Here is an 11,400-nt window from a genome sequence, read left to right on the forward strand (position 1 = left end):
GTTGATCCACCGTGCTGCTACTGCAACACACAGCATTAGATTCTGACCACCGTGTGCTGATGCAGTGCTTTTTTTTTACTCAGTTCCCCTCTAAAGTGGCTTTGTATTGTCCAGTTATTACATCTAATGACACTGAGGCTCTCTGAAACTTAAGCCATGTCACACAGCCTCCTGGTGCCCCAGTGTGGAACCAAGTTTAAATAACATGCAGCTTTTTTCACAATTGGCAGCAGCTCAAATTACCAGGCATAAAGTCTTCATTCACAGTTGTATGATTTCAACCATGACCAGCAGATACCTGCAGCTCCCATCTTAATATGGAACTCTGTATTTATTTCTCTGGATACAACAGAAAAGTGAAAAAATTAAGATTATAAATATTATTAGTAGTATTGTCATTGTTAGCATCATCATTATTATTATTTTCTGTCATTTGGAAGAGGTAAATAGCTTTCTTGGAAACCCCTCCATATTATACAATATGTAAATACTGTACATGTTCTATACACAAAGAAACGAGCGGGCTCTCATTGAACAGTGGGGGAAAAGCCACCCCTCTCTCTGCAATAATTCCACACTTTCTTCCTTAATGCCTCCATCTGTCCTCGTAAACGTCAGCCTCAATCAAAGCACGGGCTGGCTTCTTTGAATGACAGGATTCATACTAATACCTTCAAATGAATGTAAATGTAAATGATCTGTGGGTTCACATTTAGACCACCAGGTCCTCCTCTGCGCTTGAGAAAAAAAGTTGGTTACACAGCCGCATGATCTCTTTGTGAAATGCATTTCCTCCTATAATGCATGCATTCACCTTATTTGCTGTGCTTACTTTATCTGCTGGGTAATTTGCTGCAGAGCTATCACTGGGCATGAACACGTTGCCTTTCTCCCTATGCTCCCACAATTCGTACTTTCTGACCTTCTGACCCTCCTTGCTCTGCAGTCCTCTCACTACATCCACTTTTTAATGCGATGAAGTTTATTCAGCAGCATTAAAAAGCCTGTTTGTGGAGCCGACTGTCCATCAACCCCCGTGGCATCTGGTGCTTGCTCAGAGGGAGTGAAAAGGGTCGAGCTGCCGGCCTGGAATGATGGAAGGGCTTGTTTTGACCGACCGGGTGGATGGCTACATTATCTTGACATGTAATTATCCTAAGTCCCCTTAATCACTTTGGCTAAAATAAATTGTTGAGGACAAAATTGACAAAAGTCGAGGTCAAGTTCTTACACAGAAAGAGCTACCATGTACTCAGTGTGCTATCTTTTTACAAGGTCCAAAAACATAACGAAAAAACACAACCGTAGCTCTTTAACCCTTTTTAGCGACTGTTTTTAACCTTTCTTTTTAAACTGAAAACTGTATTAATATGTGAATCATTGTGATACAAAACACAACGTCAACAATCTCATGCTGTTAAGGGCATGTCCTTCAATAAGTTACAGCACCTCCTTGTGTTTTTAAAAATATATGTGTGTGTGTGTGTGTGTGTGTATAGACTCCATACTGTCTTGGTCTGAGTGATAACACAGTACTTCCAGGTCAGTATCACAGCTGTTATATCTTTTTAGGAGTTCCATTGGCTTACATTTCCTGGTGCATTACACCACATTGTATGGTCTCAAGCAAACGGTGTTGAAAAGTAATAAAATATTACAACCTGATAAAAAAATGTGTAACATGATATGCAGAAATATTACCAGAAATATAAGCAATGCAACATTACTCATGGTACATCCCATAATAGCAGTGGAAACAAACCGCCAAAAAGGCCAGCTGTCACATCAACGTCTCAAAATACTATAAATGTAAATAAAATATTGTCTCCATAGTGAAGAATGTATTTGAATCCAAATTCGAAAACCTTGTTATCCCAGCTGTGGAGGTGACCAATAGCCAGTAGCCTGTAGCTAGAAATGTGCTGATCAGATCAGATGGATTAAGCCACTTATACTATTGGGGACTGATCTGCGCTCCTCAGATGGCAGGAGGATGCTATGGAACTGATCTACGCTCCTCAGGTGGCAGGAGGATGCTATGGGACTAATCTGCACTCCTCAGGTGGTAGGAGGATGCTATGGGACTGATCTGCGCTCCTCAGATGGCAGGAGGATGCTATGGGACTGATCTACGCTCCTCAGGTGGCAGGAGAATGCTGTAGGACTAATCTGCGCTCCTCAGGTGGTAGGAGGATGCTATGGGACTGATCTGCGCTCCTCAGATGGCAGGAGGATGCTATGGGACTAATCTACGCTCCTCAGGTGGCAGGAGAATGCTATGGGACAGATCTACGCTCCTCAGGTGGCAGGAGGATGCTATGGGACAGATCTGCGCTCCTCAGGTGGCAGGAGGATGCTATGGGACTGATCTGCGCTCCTCAGGTGGCAGGAGAATGCTATGGGACTGATCTACGCTCCTCAGATGGCAGGAGGATGCTGTGGGACTGATCTGCGCTTCTCAGGTGGCAGGAGGATGCTATGGGACTGATCTACGCTCCTCAGATGGCAGGAGGATGCTGTGGGACTGATCTGCAGTCCTCAGATGGCAGGAGGATGCTATGGGACTGATCTACGCTCCTCAGATGGCAGGAGGATGCTATGGGACTGATCTGCGCTCCTCGGGTGGCAGGAGGATGCTTTGGGACTGATCTACGCTCCTTGGGTGGCAAGACACAGAGGTAAGGATTACAGCCCCACCCCCTTACCATTGTCTCGTTTCCTCTTTTCACCATTGAAGTGAGGGATACCCAGAATACCATTGATGGAGTAGGAGCCCACAGGGTCAGTGGAGGCACTGGAGACAGGAGGGGAGGTCATGCTGGGCACTGATGCAGGGAAGAGAGCGTGGTGGAGTGATTAAAAAGCAGCACTCACATCAGAGACATCTCTCAGAACAGCGTTGACCCCAGGCTCAGGGAAGTCAACTGCCCATTCTGAATTCTTTCCATACCAAAGCCATCCATTTTCTCTACAGTAGTTAAAAGTTACACAAAAATAAGCAAGTTATGCAAGTATTTGTGAAGAAAAAGAAAGTGATTCCATAGTGTAGGTTGTGTTTGGTGGCCTCAGTGCCCAGCTCTGCTGGCTATGCTAATGAGTTACTGTCTGGTGGAATTTCCACGCCATGCAGGAAGCCATAACAATGACCACATAGAGGTTGCAGCTGCAGTGACACGTGTCCACATTTATTTTTGAATTGCATCAACTCTGTATGACCATGTTTTGCACAAGACATTTGATAAATTCATCAAAGTAGAGATTATGATGTGTGTGTGGGTGTGTACATGAGCATACACACATGTATGAGAGGGAGTGTTAGTGTATGCATGTATAATTGCATGTGTGAGTGTGTGTGCACATTTGTGGAGCTGTGTGACTGTGTGTCTGTGCTTTCTGAGGTGTGTGCGTGTATGTGTGTGTGTGTGCGTGCGTATGTGCGTTCTCTTACCAATAGTGTTGCCAGGTATGGAGAGAGATGTTCCTGCTCCATCAGGAGAGAGATGAAAAGGCTGCTGCACTTTGGTTCGAATAATCCTGGAAAGCAGCACAGTCTCAGGACTCTGCTACAAGCAAAGAGCTTCTCCACAACAGTTGCATAAATTTCTAGGAGTCACTGGACTGGAGGTCCAGGAGCTCCAAAGGTCTACAGCATGTCACACTCCTGTATTCTGGCTGATGTGAGCAGAGTGAGGTCATAAGGAGTTTGAGGGCATGAGCAGTCTCAGGGTATAAGGTCAATATTAGAGCTATGTGTGTCAGATATGGGGCAACGCTACTCATGAGAGTGGATCCAGCTGACTGGGAATCCAACTTTCAGAAATGTGACAAAGTTACAAAGTCTTTAGGGTGAAATATGGAGGAAAGTTCTCACTGCACTTTGGTCTAAACGATCCTGCAAACAAAGCATGAAATCACACTAATTCACCTAACCAGCTGTCTCCTCTCGCTCTCTCTCTCTCTATCTGGACAGAGACCCCAGACACCTTTTACAACATAGACAGAGAGTCCAAAGAACCCTGCATCCTAAAGTGCCAGTGTAGATGAGGCATTATTGATCAGGGCTTTGGGGAGAGGAAAGTTGTGAATTTGTCACAGAGGCAAACAGATGCAAATAGAAAGCTATAAATTACATTTGACAGGAAAGCAATAGCCTCTTATTGCCTTGCACAACCCTATTGTGCCATTATATTATTCTAATCTGAATGCCACCTCTATACTCAGGGAGCTATGACAATTATATATCAAGTGTTAGATAATACTATATATTTATGTTAAAGGCCTTATAAAGAACTTCACACCCATGTTTTATCAAAGGAACATTCCAGAGATAAGCACTGATGCATTTTCCATATTTTCATTTTGATTACTATTTCGAAAAAAAAAAAAAAAACAACTCTAATTCCGCCGGCAGTCATTTTATATAATAGCTGTAATAATCAGCAGGGTCCCAGAATGCACTTATCATCACGCAATTTGGACTTAATTTGAAAGACAAATGATTGCCTTAACTTTGTTTCAAGCTGAAAGAAAATGATTTGTCAAGCAAAGACTAAAGTGCACTAAAACATCAGAGGTGCGTTAAAATTCGGCAAACTGAGGTGAACGTTCCAGGCGAATGGGTTTTCCCCAACTTTTAAATTTGAACGGTTTTGTGTGAACATTCCAACTTGTTTGGTCTCCCTAGTCCAGCGTCCATGTCTGTTCACCAAGAACTACCTCCTCAGTTTGTGTGTGTTCGCAAACGTTCGCAGTGAACTCAAATCAAACGTAAAACTGTTTTTTTTTTTTTGCTAATTTGAACGCACCTCCTAGTCGTGTCCAAACTGCAACATGTTGGATTTGAATCCCAGGCAGAGCAGCTCCTTTTCCATTAAACAGCTGGGGGTAATGGCAAAGATCTTTCAATGCAGGCAGGCTCCTGTGTGCCCCAATGTGTTGTGTTTCAGGAAACATGGCAAAAGCCACTTGCCCCCTCAAGAAAACACATGTTAATATTTTTAGGATTTCTAACTTCCCTCTATAACTGTTATTTGACCTCCTGACTGTGTGACCCACAATAAATTGAGAGACTTCATTTGGAATCCATGCTCGCGATATTGAATATGCTATAATATAATAATGACTACAGCTGTTGCTGAAAATTCCCTGAAGAAATATTAAAATTGCTTGAGCCTGAATCGATACTTTTCAGAGCTACTGAATATCTTGGACTTTTAATACCTACAAGCATACAAAGTACTTCTTGTCAATTCCTCGCCCAGCCTCAGATGCAAAGTACAACTCCGTCTCGGTGTAATCTTAAATAATTCACACAGGGAAAGGTGTTTAAGGCTAGAACAACCTCATCTGTCAACAGATCAGAGGTCGTAGTCTCCACAATACAGCCACACAAAAGCAGTAAACACATTTATGACATGCATCTGCATAGCTTTTTCATGAGAATTAGACTAAGTGGGCCTTTCTCTACTTTGATGGACTTTTTCAGAAAAGAATGAACTTCTGCTCTCTGTAAATCACCCACACTCACACTCTTAAATTCCCCATGCTCAGAATGGGATGAATGCTTAAGCAGTCAGGATATTCAACAATAAACACAATAAACTGCCGTCTGAGGTCTTTGTATGGCACTGTTAAATGTTATCAGAGAGAACTTGTTTATTTTTTCCCAGCACTTTATTTATAACATGTAATGATTTATGTTTATAGAGTTTCACAGTAGTCTTGCCTATATGTACATGGTGGGCTATAAACCATCAAGAGTTTTTGTTTGAATGCATTTATATGATTATTTCACATCATTATTACAAAGACATTATGAAATATCCCTGACTGTGTTCCCAGGAGCAGGTTGATTGACCAGATTGATTAACTGGGTTATTTCTGAAAGTCTTAATAACTGAAAAAATATTCATAGATAACAGTTTGGTCACCAAATGAAATACGAAAACCCTTCAAGATCTTTTAACATGCTCTGCTAATAGGAACACAATTCTTCGTATTTGCATTTTAATTTCTTACATAAGAAGACCTATAGAGGGTCAATTTCCATAAACAAAGACCTACAGAGGGTAAATGTCCAAACTGATAACTTCAATTTAATTAGAAGGGTTACATTTTTAGAGGTCTTTTGTTGTCATTAACATGTAATCAATGTTTAACATGTTATTACATACATGTGTGGAAATCTGCTCAACTCTGAAAGGGGGCCACACTCGCCCGTCGTGTAACGCTCATGCTAGCTAGGCTATATATATATATACACACACACACACAAGTACAATTGACTACATGCAGGTGAAAATGTAGCCTATCGAACAAAATTCGGTTTAATCTGCTCCTTTTCACAATGGAGATTTCCACGTTACATCTAGCCCTGTGCGATTTATTAAAAATCCTTACATGACAGTCATTAAACTGAAACAGCCAACACCATTTCAAAAACATGCCCTCCCACATGGTACACGAACTGAATAATGCCTTTTGCGGCTTGTCCCACGCTAGCCTTGTTTGAACCCACAGATATAAGTTGCCAATAAAGAAACCGGACCCCATTCGCCCAGGTATTGAACCAATAGGTTGTATACTTTCCGATGCCGCTAGATCTGGTTACGGGGTATTGATTTGTTTTCATCCAGACATATGTGATTTTGGTGCCCTGGGCTTTAGATCTGCTGCGGAATGAAGAATTTGTGATTGAATTGCACTACAGAGACCACCATCGTTAAAGTCAAAGAATAGGCTACACCACTCTTTTAAAAAATCCAGAAATGCTCATTATCACTACATTTGCAGTTTTGAATTACACACTTCAACGGGCGTCAAGGGTGACTTAATGTAATTTAAAATATGCAGTTTTCCCTTGTTTAAAATGTGTTTTAGACCACGCTTAGGCTATCTAAAAACAATCGATGTGCTGGTTAATCGTATTATGGTAAAGCTACTTGAATCGTTTACCTGTTGATGGATGAAACACTGGGGACTGTGTCGTTGTCGCAGACCCCTTCCGCAAGCAGCCTGTCTCTGATCTCCCACGCGAACATGGTGGGATTTTGACGCTTGTATTCCGCAATTTTATCCACAATTTTTGGAGTCGCGACCTTAGGTTTGGATCCACCAATAACTCCAGGTTTAATACTTCCGGTCTCGTAGTATCTGTAAATAAAATCATGTGTAAATAATCAAAGGTAAGAAATGAAGTGATATGATGCGGGCTTTGTTTTCTGGTTTGAATTAATCACACGAAGAGACCCCGTCTACGCAGTTTAGTTGTACTCAACGTGCACAGCTCCAAGAATGATCCATTATTTAAACGTGGAAATGGAGCTAAGCTTATTTTCCTCATGATGTCTTTAACTTAGTGAAACAGTCAGACTGTTTAAGGGTCTATTATTTCTCAGAAGAGTTGATATTATGAAGTAAACACATGGAACACGAAACATGGAAGGAATATCAAATTTAACACAGGAGCACCGTCTAATTTTTAACAAACATACACCTGCCAGTCTTAATCACGGAAATTGTTTGCATTTGTTTAAACAAAGGTGTATCTAAACCACAGCCGAAGAGGCATGCATTTGATATAGACATGCTACCACCCCAATATCTGCGTTTCATTGTATTGCCACAGCCACATTAAATGCATAGAATGATATACCTTTTAAAATTGTTTTGATAGCTGGGAAATATTTCAGAAACATTCAAAGTGCCGTACGTCACATGTTCCGTTTACTTCTTTTTTTCTTTCTTCTCTTTCTTTTTAATTACATCTTTATCTCTATCAGGACGGGTATCAGCGATGTTTACTCGGTTTCATACACAAAGATAATTACTGTGTTCAAAGCGCCTCTTATGGATGTTATTTGGCAACCTTTCAGATTGGTTTACCTACAGTTCTACACGCGCGCAAAAGAGGTCGGCAGATTACTTCATTTTGTTTATTGACTCGTGTTTTATTTTTGTACAAATGCCACATTTTCATTAAATTGCGTGCTGTTGTGGTCTTAGAATATTGTCTTACCTGCCCAGAATTTTGCTGACACAGCCATGGCTGACCCGTAGTTGTCTCGAGATGTCACAGGGCCTGACTCCCTGGTGCGCGAGCTCTACTATTCTTTGCCTCACGACATCAGGTAAGGGTCTTCCATTAACAAACACCCCGCCTAGTTGGTTTACTCCCCCCTGCCCTACGTGGGACACAACATATACAGAAATCCATAACATTGCATACATGCAGAGGGCGCGAGAACATGGAGACCACAACGAATTACCATATATATTCTAAAATTACGTTTTTCAAGTCATAAGAACCAACCGATCATTTAATCACAACTACTGAATAATTAATACTGAGCATGCGTTTTTTTCACCGCGCCAGGCGGATGCCGCAATAGGCCATTGGAATCGTATATGTGTGTGTTTTCACACAGATATATTCTTATTTTAAACAATTTCCCTGCATCTTTCCTAGCATTAATACACCATTCGTCTTAAAACGCATCGAGGCGCAGAGTATTTCTGCATTATTTTTGAAATACGCCTGCTGATTAAGAATGAAGCAACCAAGTGATGTATGTAAATGATTATGATCTGCTCTCTCAGAGACTGGCCATTCTTCTAATGATGGTGCTATTAAAAATCAGTCTGGCGCTTCTTCAGGTTTTAAAAGGATAGCAGAATTCAGTTACTACACACTACGTGCTTCTCAAAAACTCTGACACTCATTGTGTCCTCATATAAAACATACATTTTTCAACAAAACTAATTAAAGAAACATCACGAATCGCGTGTACTAATTAGCAGGTAAAAGTTAGGAAACAGTGGAAAATTATAGGCCTACATCCATAAAACGTAACCAAAACAGTCTCATAATATTATTGTATAAACGCCAAGTTTACATATTTATTTATCTGGTAATGCTGAAAATTACAGCTGTGTCTGTGGGCGAAATTAAACTCAAATGCTGAAAAGCAAACTGCAGTGCAATAAATGATGCTTGTGTGTGCGTGTTAACTTGGGATACACCTTTCCTATTTCACAGTAACAACAAGCCAAGTTTGTCTTCATTTTCCCGCAGCCCCTCATTCCAGCCCAGCACATGTCCTAAGTATTATGTTACGAACTGCTTAATTTTCACTGCACAGTTATTTTAAATAATTTAAAAAAGCTTTGATAACTCATATTACAAATTTGGAAACGGCCTGGGAAAAAAGATTAGGAATTAAATATTTAAATTCAAAGGGCATCTTTCTGAAAAGGATGTCAAATAGACAGGATTATATCATTACTCAATCCTTGTGAGTACCTACTACATTATTAATAAATGTACTAATAATTACGCCATAATCATAATCATCAACAAACAATTTGTTGTTACACTATAATGACGCTTATAGTGAAAGAATAACTGCGGATTTTATGGAGTTTTTCTTTCGAATATTTTAGTTAACAAAGGTTTTACTTTCAAAGTTTTTACTTTTCATAAAATTTTTATTATTATTAATTTTTATTTTTTAACTTCTTAAAAAAAATATTAAAACTTAAACACCTCCGAGAAGTGTTTAAGTTCGAAATTTGTGACCTATTCTATTTCCTGGGTATCCAACCATTACAACTGGCTTGATGTAAAAGCCTAGACATTTGTTATTTCTTAATTCAATACTTAACCAGTTATTCACCAGTGAAAAGCACTGCTTATAACTTACTAAAACACGGCTGTATGGGCTCACGTACTGTTTCTAACAACCAACCATAAATCTACGTTTAACATTAAATGTTTCAGCTCAGAAACTGAAGCGGTACACCTGTCTGTTGCACCTGTCAGCAAATGTTATATCATAAAATAAAAAAATCTCCGGGTGCGTTACAAGTAGTTATATCTCAAGCAGCGCTGAGACTGTTTACAGTGTTTATGTGTGCACATTTTTAAAAACATGGGCATTATTATTTTAGATTATTTTTTCCGCTGCCCTACGTAGGATCGCAATAGACTTAAGTTTTCATACATGTCCCCAATACATTTTAATTTGTACCAACCGTCTTTTTCTCTCAGAAAAAATGTACGAAAACATACGACCCGATACCCTTTGAATGTAATTCTGCCTTGAAAACAAGAAAAAACAACAACAAATGAACGCAAAAGTGATAATGATGAAACTAATTTTCTACTCACGGTGCATCGCCGAGAACGGATCTGCTTTGCAATTAATATCCATCGGAAAGCAAAAAAAAAAAAAAAAAAAGAAAGAAAAGAACGGGATGTATTCAACCGAAGTCGCCGTTTCGCCTCGGTAATGCAGCTCTAAACGCGAAGAAATAAATATTCGGTGTAAGGTGTGTTAGAAAAAAAAACAGTTTGCTTCGGATGCCAATCGATCGGAAAGCAACTTCTCAGAGAAAAAACGGCCGAGTTGTCCCGCGTATCAGTCCGTGCTTCAAAGATGCGGTTTTTTAGGTAAGCACCATGACTGGTACTTGTTTCAAAAATGTATACGTCAACTTCTTTTGCAATATCGTAGTCGTGGATAATTTATAACCACAATGTGGTGACAGTGTCTTCCTCTGTCCTCTGAAACCGCTGTAGAAATTCCTCGGTCTCGCTGGTCGCGCTTGGCAGGTCTCGGCCGTGATCAGAAATACACAAAGATGACAGGGAAAACATGAACACATGGAAAGTGTTCTGTGGCCCCCCTTTTCCTCAAGAATGGGATATGCTTGCTAGAGGCTTTATATTGAGAATTGAACCCCTCTTCTTGCGTCTCTGGTTCTAAAGCGGTAATCCCACCCCAAGCCCCCAAAAGAGATTACCCCTCGCGGAGATGGATGAGTTGTCAGACAAAGGCAAAAGATTCCAACACCTTGTGATTCGCAGGTCCCTTCATCTGTCAAATTGAAAGGGATGGGAGATAAATCCATTATTCACAGTTCGCAATTTACAAATTATTCGAGTTCGGGAAAAGACATGGGGATGACTTAAAGACACTACAACAATATAAACACAGAGAAACACTGGCCACTGTCTCTTTATTTTAATGCATCCTTGTGCGCGTCAAAAACTTTCAGTGCTAATTCTGGCACAGGCATCGCATGGTAGTTATCACAGCAAAAACAACGGGCTAATTTATTTCGCTTCCTATTATCTTAATAGGCCTAATGACAATTTTGTTGGCCTCTTTTTACAAGCAGGGTTATTGTAATAAACATTTTTGATATACATAAAGGGTCTTGATTTATAAGGTTATATTGTGGGTATGACTGAAATAAATTATCTGGTTAAGGCCGGTTTTTGTATGCGTATTTATGTGAACAAACCCATGTAATAGTTACCTAACTGATGTAGCCTTCATTACCGTACGAATATTTATCATTATTTGTGGTGAAATTCATTTGTTTCTAAACTTCATT

At 40.1% G+C, this 11,400-nt stretch overlaps 1 protein-coding gene across 1 annotated transcript in view; it reads right to left on the reverse strand.

Moving 5' to 3' along the window:
* Positions 1–10,211, reverse strand: part of LOC118789747 (paired box protein Pax-2a-like) — a 29,986-nt gene extending 19,775 nt beyond the window's left edge. The window contains exons 1-5 of the mRNA XM_036546334.1: positions 10,169–10,211; positions 8,018–8,183; positions 6,955–7,152; positions 3,449–3,534; positions 2,706–2,825 (exon numbers count right to left, since the gene is read on the reverse strand). Of these exons, the coding sequence (XP_036402227.1) occupies positions 2,706–2,825; positions 3,449–3,534; positions 6,955–7,152; positions 8,018–8,183; positions 10,169–10,211 (613 nt within the window). The remainder of the gene's footprint in view (positions 1–2,705; positions 2,826–3,448; positions 3,535–6,954; positions 7,153–8,017; positions 8,184–10,168) is intronic.
* Between the last annotated feature and the right edge of the window lie 1,189 nt (positions 10,212–11,400).

This window comes from Megalops cyprinoides, chromosome 15 (assembly GCF_013368585.1).
Source record: "Megalops cyprinoides isolate fMegCyp1 chromosome 15, fMegCyp1.pri, whole genome shotgun sequence".
Taxonomy (NCBI): domain Eukaryota; kingdom Metazoa; phylum Chordata; class Actinopteri; order Elopiformes; family Megalopidae; genus Megalops; species Megalops cyprinoides.